At 39.8% G+C, this 19,616-nt stretch overlaps 1 protein-coding gene across 1 annotated transcript in view; it reads right to left on the bottom strand.

Moving 5' to 3' along the window:
- The window catches only part of BCAS1 (brain enriched myelin associated protein 1), a 50,487-nt gene extending 31,254 nt beyond the window's left edge, over positions 1-19,233 (bottom strand). The window contains exons 1-6 of the mRNA XM_074843115.1: positions 19,165-19,233; positions 18,985-19,066; positions 13,517-13,623; positions 8,688-9,323; positions 3,065-3,220; positions 2,469-2,513 (exon numbers count right to left, since the gene is read on the bottom strand). Of these exons, the coding sequence (XP_074699216.1) occupies positions 2,469-2,513; positions 3,065-3,220; positions 8,688-9,323; positions 13,517-13,623; positions 18,985-19,066; positions 19,165-19,233 (1,095 nt within the window). The remainder of the gene's footprint in view (positions 1-2,468; positions 2,514-3,064; positions 3,221-8,687; positions 9,324-13,516; positions 13,624-18,984; positions 19,067-19,164) is intronic.
- Between the last annotated feature and the right edge of the window lie 383 nt (positions 19,234-19,616).

Genomic DNA, 19,616 nt, shown 5'->3' with positions numbered 1-19,616 from the left:
GTCGTGCTCTGCAAAGCTGAAGTGGCCTGTGGCTATTTCCCAGATTTATGAGAAAGCTTGTCTGTCCTCTTTGTCATGGGAGAGCTCTGCCAAGACACACTGGGAACGTACCAGCCCTTGTGTGATAAAACCCAGCTCCTCCCTGCAAAGGGGGTGCACGAGCAGCCAAAATGAAAGTGCGACCAGGATGCAAAGGCACAGCAGTCCCTGTGCCAGCCAAACCACGTGAAAGCCCCACGGCGCTCAGGAGAGGCTCGGACTGCATGAAGCAGAAAGCCTCACTTAAGAACACATCTTTACTATTAAAAATATTTTTCAGGGGAAAGTGACCCTTATTTCATTATATGTATCAGCTGAAAAATTTGCAGCTTTCCTGTATGACAGTTGATAAATTAACCTTTTAAACATATTCTTCCTTTAATATAGTAAAAATGTCATTCTTTTTATCAGGAAGATAGTGAAGATAAAGGAATTCTTAACAAAAAACCAACTCCCATTTAACCTCTATATAATGGCTTTGCATATCCTGCTAGTCATCTGGATTTGTTTACCCCCACAGGTGTGATAGCAAACCAAACCCAAACAACATATTTGTTTCCAAATTACAGTACGCCCGCACCAACAAGTCACCTGTTACAGAAGCACATGGGTGCACTTGATAAGGTCAGGTATGCAAGCAGGACTGAATAACTGGATTTTTCAGAAGCTGTTGAAAGAGCTACAAGTCTTGCTGAAAGAGTGCAATTTGATAACTACCTTTTCTGGGTATCTTGGAAGACCTTAGCCCTGGTTCACAATTTCCAGAATTATTGAGCTATAATCGGGGAGTGATGTGTGTCCCCATGTGCTCACCAAACTTTCCAGAAAGACTGATTTCACCATTTTCGTACCAGGCTATATAAAAAAAAAATCAAATGGGACAAAAAGGATAAAAAAATAGAATAGAAAACAAATATTGGTGCTTATAGTGATTTTGACTGCCTAACAGTTACATGGAAAGACAATTTCCTTTTTAGGGTTTTATTCTTTATGTGTTAATTAAATTTTATCACAGGCATTACAAGAAAAACTTTAGTTATTATAGTCATAACATGTAAGGAGATTTAATCTGGAATATCCCAGTTATGCAGTCAGTGATATGCCTGTAAGCCACTGAAACACTAGAAGATAGAAAAGAGCTTAATACAAGTTGTCTCACTTCTGCTTCTGTTGAAACTATTGTAAGTTTTGGCACTAACCTACATCTTCCCATTTTAGAAGATTATGTTTACAACTTAAAATTTTTACAGTTTAGGTTTTTCCTCTTTTTTTTTTTTTTTACAAGCTTGTTAAATACATTGAATCAGTCAGATATTTTCAATATCTCTAACAGCAAATGAATGCTATAGTAATGAAGCTTTTCTGAATTCACATAAAGGACCACGATTGCTCATGGATGCTAAAACCAATTTTCCTCTTGCAAGTGGAATCAAAGAACAAATGGTTTGTAAAAAGGAAATCAAGAGGCCACATCTGCCTGTTACACAGAGGAGCATTTCTCAGGCTGGTTCTGTACCTGTCCAGTCAATACAGATTTTAGTTCCCAGTGGGAACATCACACATGCTTGCAGTCAGCCTGATGTATTGCATTAGAACAGCTTGAGTGTTCAATTCACCCCGCTTAAAAAAAACCTGATCTTCATCTCTGCACATAAAGGGAAGAATCCTGAGTGGTCAGGAAAGGGCAGCTCTCCCTGCAAGTCCCAGTCCTGCTCAGACCAGCTCCATCACCTTCCTGAGGTTTCAGCTGCTGCATAGGAACATCCCATCAGCCCTGACTGTAGCACAGCCCATGCAGGGATGCTTTAGCCAGAAGAATCCCAGAGAGGAAATGTTGGGATCTCCTCCTGCTTTTCATTGATTTCATTGGGAAGCTGATCCTTGCCCATCCTCCTGCACCCCGAGGGGGGGACCCAGCAGTAGCTGTGGATGCACTACAGGGCAGGAGGGTGGGAGCAGGCTCCTGCCCCGCCATGCCGACCTAGCCACAGAGCTGCCACAGGCCGGGGGACCTCCCATGACCTCCCACCAGGATGTGGCAGCTCCAGCAGGTGTGGAGGAGGATAAAGGAGACATGCATATACACAACTGGAAATGAAAAACCAGAAGCTCTATGAGCAAATGGAGTTTTCTGTAGACTCAGGAGGATTTCACCATGGGGACCTGTAGTTTTAGATCAAGGACAAGTCAGAGTAACAAGCAAAAGGGTTACCAGGTCATCAACCTTGCAGAAAATGCTACAGTTCAGATCTTGTTTGTAACATATGATATGAGGAATTGCACTGTTTATGCTCATCTTCCTTTCAAATTTATTCAGGGGAAAAAAATATTTTAAATAACATCAACTGAGGAAAAAGCAACACAACAAAGAGGAAATATCTGTGTCAAAAACACCTAGTGACCAGTGACAGAATGAGGAATCTGCTTACCTTTTCTTCAGAATCACTTTTGGCTTCAGCTTTGCTTGGGGAGACCTTAAATGTATTTGAGATAAACAAACAGTCACACCCAACTCAGTCTTTCAAAAGATCTGAAAGATCATATATTTGAAACTCGCAGTTTTCTAGCACAAATGTAAAAGTACAAATATTTCTTTCTCCCCCATGTGGGAAAATTTGTAATATAAATGTTTCTCGAGGACAACTTAAAGTCAATGGCTAAAATTAAATCTGGACCAAATATATATTACTCAGTCTTATACATCAGATTAATCCACAAAATTAACTTTTAGAGGTATTAAAAATAGTTTCATTGTGCAGAAAATCCTTAAGAAAGCTAAATACCTCCAGGTCTACATCTATACAGAATAGGAAGTTTCCAGGGTAGGTCATCATCATTCGATCATAACTGCACTGCTGCACATCGCTATCCCTCCCAGGACATTCTCCAAGGCATCTGTTTGGCTTTGTTACTTCTCAGTGCCCATGAAGTGAACATGTTACAGTTAGCTCAACATGTCCATATGGGATTTTTATAACCAATATAAAGCATAGCCTAAAGATGAAAAGGAAAAGCCAAAGCTTACCAGTGTTTTAAGGAAACTCATGACGGAGTTATCTACTGCAACAGCTGGCTGGGGGTTTTCTTGTTTTACCTCTGCCTTTTCAGGTTGCCCAGCAGTGAGACTGTTGACACCTGCCGAGTCCTGCCGTAGGTCTTTTTGGTTGCAGTCATCTATCTCCTAAAAAAAGGGGGGCAAAGTTTCCTCAGTTCTAGCTTGCTTAATTTCCAGTGGAATGCAAAAGTAACATTTGTGACTTGCATTATGTTGCTCTGAGAGTCACAACCCTAATTCCAGCCATACTTCGCCAGCCTACGTATTCAGAACAATCGAGCATTTATACATCTCTTTCCCCTCGTTTCTAATATATTCAGCATTTGCCGTTGGTTGGAGGAACATTGTTCTCTGCTACCAAGTATAACAAACACAAGTAAAGTTGCACACGGCATCCCAAACAACACAGCTTTTCTCTTTTCAAGGGTGAACTTGTGAATAGGAACAAACACTGAGATTTTGGCCTTTGACACCTCAGTGTCTGATTGTACCATACAAAGATTGCTTCCGATATTCTGTATTCTGCAATTCCAGAAATAATTTTTATCTAACACAAACATGGTACAGATTAAAAGAAGGAAAAAAACAACCACCAAAGTAACTCTTCTGAGCCAGATGGAGCTGCTTCCTCTCTTCCTGGAATTACAGTTCCCAGAGCCCAAAAATAGTTTTCCAGTACTCAAGCACTCACAAGTATGTAATATTAAGTTACTCAGTTTCCGTATAGGCACCTAAACAGGGTCTGGCTTTAAAAAAAAAACCCCACCTCTTTTTTGACCAGTTTTACACTGAATTTGCCTGCCCTTCTGGCCACTTTCACCCTGAGCCTGCACAGGTAAAGCCAACACAAGCGTTATGCAGGAGAGAGCAGCTTGAGACAAGTCCTCATGTCCCATTCAGCATTTCTGGTTTTAATATTTAAGAGTACATCTGGCTGGTAATGTCTGAGTGTTACCAATAATCCTCCTCCCTTTTGTCTATCTGTCTACATTGTAAGTACAGGGCTGGATCCGTCAATTATTAAAGTAAATTGAACCTAGCATGATGGTGGCCCTGACTTTGGTAGGAGATTTGAGACATTATTGAACAATCATAGCAGTGCCATAATTCCTCAGCAGAAGTTACCATCCCCAAGTATTTAGACAGCCATACACATCTGGTGACTTAGGAAACAGTGACTAGAGGAGCAGTTAGGATACTACATGCCCAGATTACTCCAGAGGAAAAATCAGGACAAGAAATAAAACTGATGAACCTGTCCCAGTGTCTCCAATAAACAGCATCTTTGAATCACTGCCTGGAGGTCTAAGTGACATTAAGGGTTTTTTTCCTAATCTGCTAATTAGATATAGTTGTTCAGTGCCATTTTTACTAGGAAAAGTTAAAATAAAATTTTACCCTTGAGATCCTTTTCCTGTACTGAGCGATTAAAAGACCCACAATATTTGTATAGGATTTACAGGACATAAGTTTCTGTAGGTCACTGAAGGAAGCAGACTAAAAATACATAAATGTTGTAAAACTTCAGAGGGCTAATTTGGCATCAGGAAAGATGAGCATGGAGTGGCCAGTCTCCATTCAGCATTTAAGGAGTTAAAATATGCAAGGTATTACTTGCAGAACAGACTTCTGTCTAATTCTCCACCCACTGTTTTCCAAGTTTACCCAGGAAGAAACACAGCACAGTAGTTCAGAGTGCTTCAACAGGCTATTTAGAAGTTTCTTACAAGGGTCTAACACACCACTTTGTCCAGCTGCCAGTTACGGGCCCGAGTGGCTCCAAGAACAATATGTCCCATGCAGAACATGCGTGGCCACGCCAGCCCTGCTTCCAGGGATGCCATCTAAAGAGCTCTGGACATGTGAAAAATGCTGGCTCTATTTCAGATATTAAAGGGGTAACAAAGGCGTGAGGCAAGAGACTAAAAAAGCAGGAGGCAGAAGATATGTTACTAAACAAAACCTAGCTTCATAACTGAAGTACGTGATGCTATCAAACTCTTTATTACTGGATGCTATCAAACAATAATAAGCAAACTTTTTTTTTTTTAACACACAGAAGCCCAAGCTCTGGAGTTGGACTGCACTCTGTTTAAGAGGAAGGGATCTTCTTGCCAAGCACTGTAGCAAGCAGCTCTTAGCAGCAGCAGATGCCACCTGGGACAACTGCAGAGGTGACAGGTACCACCACCGGCAGCACTAGCTGTTCCAGGGCATCTCCCTGCTAAAGCCACACATTTGCCCTCCAGAAGTAAAAGCTATTGCAGACTAGGCAGAGCGTGAGGCACAGTGCTGTCCAAAAATCCCTGAACTCTGACTTGCAGAGCACAAACAGGCCCTGTGATGACCCACTACTGCACAAGGAACCCAACTCCAGGATTACCAAGCCAAGGCTGCCATTAGCTACCGAGATACAACTCAAATCTGGACTTAGATAGATGCTGTGATCCATCTTGCACTTTTGGGGGACTACTGCTGTAGGAGGGAGCACAGACTCAAACCATCAGCATATAGATCAGGGATAGATAATATGGAGTCATCAATATCACATTTCCAGAGCCATAGTCAAATAACCACAAAAACCTCTGTAGCAGCTCACTGCATTATATGCTGTGCAAAGCCCTGGAGGCAAATAATGAAAAAACTCTAGAAATAACAGAAGAAACTCAGTATTAGAAGTTAGCATATACTATATAATTGTTCAATTCATTTCTCTGAGGAGCCAAATTTGGGGGTAATAAACACCTTAAATACTTATACTGTAGTTTCAGTTCAGTCATTAGAAAAACGTATCAAAAGAATGTATTCCTGCCAGCACTTTTGTTTGTATGAATCATGGCTCAGTGAAACATTTCAGGCATATAATTTATCTTTTCTTTGGCTTACATAGTAAATGCTTCATGAATTCATGAATTCTGTCCTTGTTTTAATTATGCTGTGTTCTGAATGTAGTTTTGTAGACCACAAAAATAAAGAGTGGCTCACCAAACACAGAATGTTTGTGCAGCTCTTAAGCTACAACTGTGGAGCCTCTCTCTTACTTACCAGCAATGCTGTTTGTTTTGTGTTGGCACTCAATTCAGGGAAACTTTGCTTTGCTTTTAGCTTTTACAGATACAAGTCATAATCCACCAAAAAAAAGAAAAAACTGTTGGCAGCAATATCTGGATTTTTAGTATGATTATTTGGTAACAGTTTGTAGTTACTACAGTAACAGCAATTAAATTAGACTTGGTCATTCTCCCATCCTACATGAGAACTAGAACTTCAGAGGGAACAGAAGGCAACTGTGCTGCAAGGCAGAGCCACAGCCTTTGTTTTAGAAATGGAGTTAAAGTAAGTTTGGCAACATATCAGAAGGGCTTAGTTGATACATTTTTCCCAAAAAAGGTCCTTAACTCCTCTCTGCACCCAACATATACTCCTTTTCATATGTGAATAATGAAAGACAAGAATTATAGTCCAGAAATTCAAGGATAAAGTTGAAATTCCACTCTCCTCTATGATACAGTTCTGCTACTCATTTACAGTGAAGAGCTTGAACCCCAGTTTTGTGAATCCTCAAAGACTTTCAGTGGTACATCTTTACGCACGCATGCAAAAGACGTACAGGCACTTTTGTTAAATAGGAAACCTGTCCTCAAGCAGGCCCCCAGGCACCAAAAAGCTGTTGTGTGGGCTGGGATCCTGCAAACACTTCCACACATACCAAAACCTACAGCTCACGGGTGCCTGGGATTTCCAGATTATTCCCATTAGTGAGGTTCAGGATGTGGATAGGTATAAACCTATCCACAGAACTCAAAATTAATAAGAAAGTTAGGCATTATTGATATTAAAAAGCTTGTTCTAAATCAACAGTCCTTCTAATATCTGTTTGAACTGGCAGAATAAAATTTAGATTATTTTATCCTGTCAACTGATGGTTGCTTGTTACAAACACTTGCTTACTTGAGCTTTCCCAACATGACTATTTGCTACCAGCAAATGTTTAACTCCAACTTCTGGTTAAAGCTACTTCAGACTTATTTCATTACAGAGAGTTTCACACTGCTACATCAACAGCACGAACCTTTCACGCTCCATAGTTTACAATCACAGCAAAACACAAAATGATGAATTTTGCATTTGATTGTAATAATAATTCTTGTGAGCCACAGGCAAAACTTACTCTTTGTGTGTATTAGTCAAAAATATCTGCAGGAATTTACAGTGTTGAAAAGATTCAATCTTATAAGCTACAAGCAGGAGCGCCAGTATGCACTGAATAGATTATTCATTCTGAATTATTCACCCTGTTCTGTTTATGTAGTGAATGACTTGATATTTTGTTAGGTTGAGACTACGAATTCTTTAAATGCGCGTATATAACTGTCTGAAATACTAGTGATGGGTGCCACTTTTGAAGGGCAATGATCAAAAATGCAACTGTTTAGTCTTATAAATAATCTTCAGAAAAATATTACAATTTGTAAGTTTATACAAGAAATGTGATCTTCAAATCTGAGGAGGTATAAGATAGAGAAGACAAGGTAGAAGAATAAAAATTGGAGAGACTTTTGGGGACAACCTGCAACGTCATCAGTGCAAGCAGTGAGCATCTTGTGAACTACGTCCAACACTATTCAAAACATTAGTGATTGTCTTATTTGTAAGTTTGAACTAGGGCAATAAAAGCAGTTACTATTAAAATGGCATTTACACATAGATTCTGATGAGGCCATGCAGCTAGTTGCTCCCTCCTGTTCCTGACGTTGGACAGGATTTGAACTAGCTCACCAATTAACATATACTGGCACCTCTCCAGAACTGATAAGAGTTGTGCCACTTATCCCCATCCAGGGGATGGACTTTTTTAGTAGTTAATTACCTGAAAATTAATCCTATAGTATACCTGCTAATATCAAACTTTGCAGGAAGTATAAAATTTAAACTCATGTCTGTTTCCAGCTCTTTTCTTTGATTAGCATGCTCTCAGATAAGTTACTTAATTTCTTATATTGCATTCCACCCTGTAAAATCAATTCTAAGGGACCATGTTTCCTTGACTAAAAACATAATAGTTAGGAGTGCAAAAATTGCTACTGCATATTCCTTATTCCAGTATGTAGGGTATGCAACAAGCAGCTATGTCTCAAGAAGGGTGACTGTTTTAAGAATGGCACAAAACATGCTAAAGAACTTCTTTAAAACCATCCAGTGTCAAACTCCAAGATCCTAAAGCATAAGAAACAATTTTACTTTCAGGTATTTTTGCTTTCATTTGTAGCTGGCTGTTGTTCATCATCCTGGCAATTGGAGCATGAACATAGCTATCTTGCCCAAACCTTTCAGAGAAATACAAATGAATTTAAACTCAAGGTCAGATGCCAGCATTTAGTCAGGATGCACACGCTGGAGCTATTACCGCTCCACCATAGGTTCTTCTCCCACACCTTTACTCAACCACCCCTGTGGGGGATTACCTGCAATAATTTTAAGAGCAACACCGATTCATTCACACAGCCATCACGGCATCGAGTTGTCCTGTGCTATTAATATTCCTAAGAGGTTTCATTAAGAGCAAAATGGATATTCCTACTCAAGCACTTGCCTTCCCCTGCGGGACACTGTTTGATGTGCTCTGTAATCCAGCAGCCTCTGTCGCTGTGATGTGCCCGTCAGGAAGGTCTGAAGTCTGCCTTTCCTCCTGGGTGTCAATTTGTGTTTTACTCCTTTCCTTTCCCTTCTCCAGTTTGAAGATCCTGTCAAAGAAGGTTACTTGTTTTGGCTTTGAGGCAGCTGCATCCTCTCCCTCAGGTGTCACTGGTGCCGTGAGATCGATGTCACGAAGCGATGCTGCTGGCGGGGCCCAGGTCAGGTTTTTATGTGCCTCTTCCTCCCGCACAGCTGCTGCGGGAACCTCCACGCTGTCACTCGGTGCTTTGTTCACTCCGGCCGCCTCTGAGCTGACATCAAGTTTCGCCGATCCAACTGATGAATCTGTAGCTGGATCTTCAGTACGCCCTGGTACAGACCATGAAAACGCGAAGACAGAGCGGGATTTAGCAGATGGCAGAGCTCTGCTGGCAGCATTCCCGAGACTCTGCCCGCCTGCGTCGGGAACGGGGCTCTGCTCCATTGTCTTTGGGGAAGAAACAGCCACATTATCCCGTGCAACACTTGCCTTTGCATCCACTACAAACAGAAGCATAAAACAGTAATTATCAAGCACAGCAAAGAAGTTATACTGGTTGTACAATTAATCATGACGACCTCACTCTTTAATAAACTAATTCTGAAACGTGGAGCCTCAGGGAGGACCACACAGAGTGCAGCTTGTTTAGAGACCCTGTGGTCTTCCTGTACTAAACATGAGCTGCCACTCATCTGTCAGACTTGCCCATCTGATTTTCTCTCCTGTCATTCCTCATTGAAGTCGGTGCAAATTTTATCTTCTCCACAGCCCCCTCTCAGCTGCTGAAGTCCGATAACAGCCCAGGTTTTTGACTATTTAGCCCAGTGGACATGCTGAGGATATTTTACTTTCCAATTCAAATTACAGAAGTGATATGCAAAAAAAAAAAATCCATCAAACTTGACAAATTTATATATTAATATATTACACTTTCCTCTGTCAAAGCTAAATGGGAAAAAAGAATGGAAACTACAAGGACTGATTTCATTTCCTGGCTTGCGAAACTCCACACAGGACTTCGCAGTCATAACTTACTTCATTCATTTTTCCAATGCTGTTCCTTGCCTTGCTGCCTACTCTCCATAGTGCAGTTTCTACTTGTACTTCTCCTATTGTCCGTAGTTTAAGTCTGATTTGAATACTTATAAAATCACATCTGAGGCAGGTTTCTTGTCCTTACATTTCTGACTTTTTACCCACAAACAATATGGTTCTTAGTCATATTTCCCCCCCCAAATTTCTCACAAATAATTCTCCCTGTATACACCCATGGCCATCACATTGAGATGCCAAAAAGTCTTTCATCTTAAAAGTATATTTTATGATTTTATATTACAATGGCACTTTGATAATACAGCTGAGGTAAAAATCCCTAATACTGTATATGCAGACAGGAAGAGAAGGCTCCTGCTTTACAGAAAAAAAAAAAAATCTTTCTTGTACCTGTTTTGTGGATGGGAGAATGAATTACAAATTATGTGGTGTGAAGCCCCAGTAAACAAGAGGTGGCTTGTCAAGAGGTAAAGCTTACAGCTCCCCCTCAGTTCTCTTCACTACTTTGACTAGAATATATATCTGATTTCCCTGTCAATCATTGCCACAGATTTCAAGGATGAATTTAGATCTGCTTAATTATAACTGTGAAAAACTGACGTGAAAAACTGACAGTCTCAAACTGACTTGTTAAATTGGAATTTTAAAATTGTCAGTTTCAGTGTAAAATTGAAATTATTTCGAACGATAATTGTAACAGTCTAGTCAATATTATGCCCTTCACATTTTACTTTAGCAGAAATAAAACCCCAGATACCAAAGAAACCTAAAACACCTGTCTTTCACAGCACAGATCTTTAGTGTTCAGTTTCATTTTTTAAATTCCTTTAAGCAGAACTTCTTTAGATTGCCGCTTTCAAAACTACCCCTTAGCTTTTCACAGCAAAATTACCCCAAATTTCCACCCTCCCCAAGGATTTTGCATAACACCACGCAAGAATTAGCAGGCACTGTATAACGTGTCTGTATCCATTTGATACTGTCCTCCTGTGGCAGTACCTGGGGACCCTGGTCATGTCCCTGGGCAAATGCAGGAGGAGAACAGAGCCCCAGCATCCAGCTGTGACATCCCCTTCCCTATGGTCTTAACTCAGTGACGGAGAGTCCCCACTGGACCCTAGTTCAGGGTTCAGCTCAAGGTTGGCCCTGACTAGCAGGAGGTGGGAGCTTCCATTAACCCAGGAGATGAGAAGTGCCGGAGCATGCTGACATGCCAGCGTGGATCTCAAGTGACTTTACTGAAATACTTGTCAGCAGTGGAGGCAACAGCTGACAAAGTAAGGGCTGTGGTGGCAGGATTCACAACTGTGGCCAGCATTTTACCAGCTGTCAGGGAGCTGGCTCCTAACTTCTCTACTTCTAACATTTTAAATCTTCCATTTGCTTTCTTAATTGTGTTTGGGGCATATGCAAACATACAGAGGGGCCAGAGCATCTCAGTACAACCTGTTCTGTCCAGGTAAATAGATTTTCACTACTTTGTGTACACTCTAATAGCAAAAATTTCCTTCCTGGATTCTCTGTAACTATTCATGTAAGAAAATAACTCATGCTGGCAAGAATCCTTTGCCAGTAATATTCTTCTGTAATATTTCACGAACACCTATTTTAACATGCTGGCATGCAAAGAAAAGGTACAAATAACTAGCTACTCTAACCACTTATTCAGCTATTCAGTCAGGGCCACTAAGTATCACTTAGTTTCCTAAGACTCCTGTAGTACTATATGAAAGAGAACTGAAGGACCAACTTCTAATTATAGTTGGAAACTTGGGAAGGAAGCAAAAAGCAAACCCTTCCCCAGCTAAAGAAAGCAGAAACAATATCCATTGGAAAATAATTGTAATAGATGCTGAACTTCTGCTTTATGTAACAGACTAAAAAAATGAAACACAGGAAAACTCTCTTTAGTATAAAAATAGGAATATAAGCTCATCATTAAGAAAACCAACCAAACAAAAAGTAGCTCATGAACTTATAAAGCTCCTTTTATCTCTAATTATCATGGAAGGAATGAAAGACCTGGAAAATATCACCAGCATGAGCTCTGCAGCATGTCTCTTGTGTCAAAACAGTTCAAACTATTTCAGGGAAAATCTGCTCAGACACCAAGCAAAGCAGATCCCACCACCAGAGAGGAGACACTACTGTGGTGGGCTGAACAGAAGAGTTTGACTCATGCCATATTCACAGCAAACTGTGGAGGAGAAAGGCTTTGAAACTGCAGTATTCAGATGAAAAGTGCATGATATTTTTGTTTTTAAAAGAGACACAGAAGTGCCATTATTTCAAAAGTTATTCCACAATCCAGAGGCAGAATTAGGAATAGAAGCAAAACCTCCCAAATTCTAGGCCAGGTCTGCAAGTAGATCAAAGCTGCTCACTCTGAATGAGATTAATAACTGCTGTGAAACTAAAATCAATACACAATTTACAGCACTGCTGTGAGATTGCATTTTATGCTATTACTACTACACAGGCATTTTCCTTTCAAGTATTTAACAAAAGACAGTCGCATTATAAAAGATTTGTCCTTCCTTTCCCTTCACTTCATCAGGATATGTTAAAAAGGCAACACTAGCTGGCTCTTTTGTAGTCCCTCTTCTGTAAGAACACACTCAAACCAAGGATATTTTTTCCTGAAATTTGCTAGATTAGACCAACATTTTTTCCTTGATTTAAAAGAAAATCTGTACAGAGAAGAGCAATGGTTAGTGCAATGTTATGTCAATGCCATCTCCCTGCTCAGGACCAACTGCCAACAGACTTTCTCCCCTTCCTTTCATACCCTTGACTTTAGCATTTTAAGCACTTCCATAGGCTGAGGATGAAGAACAGCACTATGTTTGCTGGCACAGAATGGGACCAAGTCTGCAGAATTAGCACTGAATTTTATAAAGTGCTTAGGTTTTAATAGACAAAGCCAGCAAATGAAATTATGGGCAAAGCCTTAAGGCAAGCACAGGCTTTAAGTTGACCATGTGAGCTGCAAAACTGACCATATAGGTATGGAATTATTTCTGCTCATTATGGGACCTAATTTACCCAGAACTCCCTGGGCAGGCAGCAAAGCATCAGTGTAGGGTGCCTGCAGCAAAGCACTTATTTCACATGTGTTTGGGACCAAGATGCAGCTCTCAACCAGAGGGAACAGCAGATGCAGGCAGGAATCCTGAGGATGTGACTGACATGAAAGAAATTCAGATCCACCAGTCCAACATGAATGCTGCCCGAGCTTTTGTCAGCTGATTTGCTTTTGCTAATCAGTGGGAATGTAATACAATCAATGAATATAATATAATCAGTGGGACTTCAGCCTGGTGCACGTAACAGATGGCAGCCAAACTCCCCCAAGTGGGACCAAAAGCAATTCTGTCCAGCACTTCCAGATTGCCTTTCCCTTCCTCCACTATAACCTGATTTTCTCTGAAGCTGAGTTTGCTCTTTTTATTCCTGGCAACAGCCTAAGCCATGTACTTGCTAGGCATCTATTTTTGATGCTCAATTTGCCCAAGTTAAATCCTTCACATGCTTTCTTCAAGCATGCTCCTTTTCTTTAGCCTTTGATTGCTAGTCTGTTTTCAGCAGTTATATGCACCCTCATGGCTAATACATATAGGCAACATATAAAATAAGATCCTGTGATGTCTTACATCAGCAGCTTCTCACCTCCTGCCATTTATCCTACTGACTCTTTCATACTGCAGGTCATTTTTAGCTGTTGAATGAGGAACAGCTTGAATTGGCAAGGTCTTCAGCATAGATACCTCCTCCTGTAGGCCACTAACATGTGAATATGCTGTAAAATAAATGCTAGGAGAAAATGTTTTCTGATGCCGTTGCTTTTGACAATAGAAAAAAGTTTTTTTTTTTAAACTGAACTGAGCAAGCCATTAGCCACAAATACAGTTTTAGTATCTTTGACTATTTTGAATACAAGCCAGTTAAACAGATATTCTGTTTAGCAATGTAATTATACTACCACAGCATTATCTTGTTCCCTGGAATTCAGATAATCATGGAGACAATAGATTTTAATGGCCATGAAGGAACCATTAAGGGCTACAAGGCAACATTTGGCAGAAAGAGGTCCATCAGTATAGGCGATTATAATAGCCCTGAAGGAATTACTGCACAAATACTAGGCTTAAAAAAATCTAAATAGCTAGCAACAAAGAGTGAATTTCCTAATTTACATTTCTCATATTTTTATAGATATTGTATAGGTTAATTTTTGCTTCTATTCTTTAGAAGAGAGTTGGTATCAATGCTATGATGTAGAAATTTCAGATCTCCAAGTATACCTTGTGTTTGTGTGGGAGACCCCCAAAAACTGTTGTGACAAGACTAAATGACTGAGTTTTCAGAAGCATTAGAGAATTCCAAAATAAGATATTTTCCCCCTTTCTTGCTTGACTATTCCATGCAAATAAAGTTGACAGTATATTTATGTTCTAAGAATAATTTTGTTTCACTAAGTTTTCTAACATTGTTATTTACCTAACAGATCTACTGAAATTAATGGAAATAGGGAAAAGAAACTAGCAACAAGAATAGCAATAACCGTTCTTTAAAGAAATAACCAAAATGTGTTTCACACCTTACAGATGCACAGAGCTACTGCAATACACCCATTTCTGTAAGATACTGGCTAGTAGCAGAATTTGCTGAATCAGATTTATAGAATCTATAGAACAAAGGAGTTTGATCTTAATTGAACTTTTCTTCCTTGTGTAATTTTTCTTTTTATGAGCAGGTCACTGTTTTAATCTGCATGTAATTGCAACCCAAATACAAACAAAATTTTTTCCATTTTGTCCTCCTGATACATTTCTGCTCTATATAGTACAAATGTCAGAGATATACAGCTTTTAGTTCTGGCCTTCTTCCCTTTGCCTGTTGTCCACCAACTACTTGTTACTTAAAGTTCAAAAAGGCCAACACAAAACATTAGGAAAAGTCAGGATTAAATGTGATATCCTTTTGCTTGCAAAGCAACATTTCAGGAAGCCACAGTAAGGGCACCACTACTATTGAAACAGCATTACAGGAGAAGGTGGGTGCTAGCACTCTGTGCAATGTCTGCAGCCCTGATCATCAATAGGAGCAGGAAAGGCAAATCATGGAAAGAATCCCCAGGTCCACACATCTGTCAGCCTGTTTGAGCAGAAGCAGCAAATGTAGAGAGCCAGTCACTAATCTGCTCACCCAGATGTGAAGCAGATGGTGATGGGGCTCTTCCAAATAACATTACTTCCTCTGGTCATATTAAGTTAACTCTCTGGATTCTTTTTTCATTATATTGGCAGATATAGATTTCATAGACTCATTTATCAACTATACCATTTAATGCACAGCACATGGTCAGATCGCTGGCAATCACATAAATGTGAACTAACAAGACAAAGACCACAAACATACATCTAACACTAATAAAATCCTCTTGCTTCACTTGCCTTTTTTGCAGCTCTTTTGTCTTCTCCTGTAGTGTTCAGTTTATGACCATAAAATAGATTACAGTACTATTTTATTTTAGAAGTGCTATCAACTACATTTTCTATAGGAATAACTTCTATCTCCACACTGCACTTGCCCTTTTATTTCACCAAGACCTTGATTACATTACACAAACCAGTGAGATTTCAGTGGTATCTAAATAGTTAATGATTTTAACTGCTTGTAAAACATTAATAAAGTTAAAATACAAGTAATATCAACACAGGACAGTCCAAATTTTCAGCTTGCTGCTTAAACTGATTTAGTAGTTACATTAATTAGGTAATCCATTTAAGTAAAACAGTGCCATATGCTTCATTCTATATATAAAGAGTAAAATGTACACTCATTTTCTTGGTCTTCAGTCAGTGTAAATCATCTGGCTTTTATTTACTTCCCAGAACTCTGCTGGTTAGCACCAGCAGAAACACACAGCTACAGGCTTTTATTTTCTAGTAGGCAACCATTTAAACTGCCTTATTATAGCTAGATGGCATTAGGAAATTAGCCATGGAACAGAGATTCTGAACTGTAATCAATACCATCTGCATGCTGCCATACCAGTCTTTGATTATTTTTGTTTAAGCTTAGATTTTTCAACAGGATGTAACAGGCTGAGAGGGTTCTCAACAACGAATAATAAAATAATATTTTCTTTCCTTACAGAGATTGGAGAGAGTTGTTGGGCTTTATTGTATTCTGAAAATAAAGAAATCCAATGCAAGGAAAACACTGGCAAAATTAACAGGGCTGAATCTGCAGAGATGTGAACTGAAACAATGCTGCTCCAAATGAGTGCTGCCTGAATGCTGCTCAAAAATGCTCCAAAACCAAAAAGAGGTAGAAGGAGAAATTAATGAGGTGCTGAAAGGTGAGAAGAGACACACATGTCTGTGAATGAGAGCAATCACCCATGATTACATGGAGATAACTTTTCAAAACTACTTGGAGCCAAATTTTTAATGCTCAGGCCATGTAGTTCACACTGCATTTTGAAGATGTCAGCACTGGAAGCACGGCTCAGGTGCCAAGAGGCACCTTTCCATGGGGACCCCAGGGTCCAGCCTGCCACTGGTGTGATCGCTCAAAAACACAGTTGCTGTCCTGCTATGAACACCACCCAAATAGGTCTGAAATGGGATTCACGTACTGAGTAGTGATTTTACCTATACCCCAACCGACTATTCAACTTCTACATAACACCCACAGGTTATACATAATAAGGGCATATCGGTTTTATCTCATTAGTGTACAGAGAAACAAGTTATTGTCATCCCCCCACACCATGCTCTTGTTGCCCTGGCAGTAGTTGAGTAATATCTAATACATCCTATAACAGTAACAGGAGAGAGGTGGTCCAGGGTTACAACATCAGTCTTGTGACACAGTTTGAATAAATTCTGGTAAATAGGACTGACCTCTTGGTAATAATGTTGTCAGCCATGCTGCATTCTCAGCTGTCACTTATCTAGCTCTATAATTACTGTGCTATACCCTAAATTCTCTAGAATTCAAACACAGGCAGTTGACAGGTAAATTTTGTTGATGAAGATCTCACTGCAGGTTACACATACTCTGCTCTCTTCAAGAAGGTCTGCTACCTCTAAAATGAGAGCAAGGTAGGTTTCTATAGATGAAAGGTACCACTAAGGCCCAGCTCAGGATCAGAAGTGGCATTTCAGTGCAAAACCTCAGGTCCAGAGGCAATTATGTTCTAACATCACCACGGCGGGTATAATGCCTACCACTTTACAGTACTTTTCCCAGCCAATCACTTTTTCTAAATGACAAACAGGACAAAAAAATGGCCCTACACATATTTCATTGTTAACAAATAATTGTTTGGTATCTTTGAAGTCAAAGCAATTCACTGAAGAACACAGAACCAGAAATCAGAGAACAAGATGGAAATGTTTAAATGAACAAGAAGGTGCTCACATTTCTACATACGATTTGTTGAAATTGCTTCTGAAAGGATCAGAAATACAGTTTCACCAAAAAAGATATGCAGAGTTGGTTTTCTAAGACTTTACAGTCTTGTGGATGAGAACCAGTAGCTAGGACCTGAATTTTATTTTATTTTTAATGTTATTTCATTTTTTGTAACCAGCTTGCAAAGAATTTCATAAAACTTTTAACAAACTGCTCAAAACACCCCCAAAAGGCTGAGTGCATGCACAGTGTTTCAAAAGAATGTGTTTTACTGCAGCTGCTAAAAGAATTCCTCCCAAAACAGGTTCCTACTCTTCCTTTTTCCTTTTGTCACCTTAATACATAATTATTTTGGGCTTTAAATAATATACACTAATACATTTCTTTCAGGCCTACACAGTTCCATCATCCTTTCCTACACTCGATATTGTAGCCGCCTGGGGCACTTGGTGAGCACCCCTCAGTCATGGAGCCAAAGCGCCAGATCAGCAGGGTGAACTCCTGTTGTGCCAACCTCAGGTACCCCTTAAAACACCTTACAAAACTTAAATCAAGAGAGACTCATTGAGCTCATCGGTAGGCAGATCAGCGATACAATAGTAATTTTTCTGGCCCATCACTGTCTTACTTCCTCTATACATCCCAAGATGCTCCATTTCTGCAAAGCTTTGTATTGTTCTAGCCTGTCTATCTTTAGGCATCATTATCAGGTAATTTTGGGATAGACCCTTAAGTCTAGGGCACGTTGTTTCTTTCTTTTATAAACAGAAAATTATAGTGACTCTCCATGTAACAGCCCAGTTTCTGTATAGTCCCAGAGTTTGACACAGCAAATCAGACTGATGAACGGCACAAATATTTGCCTCACACAGGTTAGTCTTCCACAGTAGTTGAAGAATATTTTAAAGTTCAACAAATTTAGTTTCTAGCCTGCATAAGTTTACTTTTGTCAATGCATTCAGTCCCCTTGTTCTTTTGTGTTAGTTGTTTTTTTTTTTTTTTTAAATCGTCTCCTACATCCCCTCCAGACTACCAATTTCCACACCAGTGGATATTTCAATCTGGCATCAGAGGCACAACATCACCTGGTAACTCCCTGCCAGCAGCAGGGATGCCATGACATTATTTAAAGACAACTTGCTCTCTCTTCTAACACATGAACTGCAAAACATTTCACTGTGTACCCCACAAACATGAAACTTCACTAGCAGGCCACTAATCCTTGCGTTGGTGCTGTTGCTGCATCATGCCCCATTCAAGAGCCCCAATTTGTACTCCTTGCATCAATGATTCCTCCAAGGCTTGTCAGAGGCACTATTTCCACCAGAGCCTAAGCAGAGGTAGTTTATTACAGGACACCCTGAGGCTTCTGCAGCAACCTGAACAGGACCAGTGCCAAACCACTCCTGGCCTATAATACTTCACAGTAACACTCTTCAGTCTATAAAACCACTTTTTGTGGACCAGATGCAGAATGAGAGTCTCAGAAAAATCAAAAAAACACCTTCCAGAGCACTTTGGAAATATTTTCTTGTTTTACTCTTTGTTACCTTTAAACCTTTAATCTTCTGAAAAGCCACACATACTGATTCACAGGTAAGAGCTGAAATATGGTCTCACCTTTTAAATTTGAGACTATGCACTAACATTTATTGTTGCTTCAGTATAAACCTCCCTCTGCTTGTCTGGTGGGAAAAGAATTGCAAATATGTCACTGTTTCCTGGTACATACCTTCACCATTCATTGCATGAGAATGAGTCTGAACTGATGCAACAGATCCATTTTTAATATCATCGGGAGATTCAGATAGAGCCTGAAATAGCAAACAATATAGTTTTTAGGACTGGGTACATCATGGGATTAGATTATTGCAATAGTCAAGAAAGATGAGAGCTAGCAGCTCTTACTTACCTGATAGCTCTTTACTGTACATGTATTATCTCCTTCAGCTTCCTCCAAGGTGCTCATTGTATTCCCCATAGCTCCTGTAACGTAGAAGGCAAAAACCCCAAAGAGTCTTTTCTTTCTCATCAACATGAATTTACTGCCTAATTCAAATTAAGAGCAGCCAATGGTGACAGACTTTGACAGATTGTTTAAATTCCTAATAAGCCTCACCTTCTTTCCCAAAAGCACCTGCCCTAGTCATCAGTCTGCACCAACCAGTCTTACTCAAACCCAATTAAGCAAAGGGACTCACAGCTGCTCACTAAAAATGGTATAAACTAACAAACTTTTCTTGTTTGTTGAGAAAATTTGGATGTAATCACATCTGCATTGCTCATTAGGACTTAGTAGATAGTAACATGGAGTTAGTGGCAGAATAAAGTTAAAAGAGACCAAAATATGTGAATAAATTACAG

The sequence above is a fragment of the Strix aluco genome, chromosome 17 (genome assembly GCF_031877795.1).
Source record: "Strix aluco isolate bStrAlu1 chromosome 17, bStrAlu1.hap1, whole genome shotgun sequence".
Taxonomy (NCBI): domain Eukaryota; kingdom Metazoa; phylum Chordata; class Aves; order Strigiformes; family Strigidae; genus Strix; species Strix aluco.
Note: the sequence above shows the minus strand (reverse complement) of the source record. Positions and strands in the feature narration are given on the sequence as shown.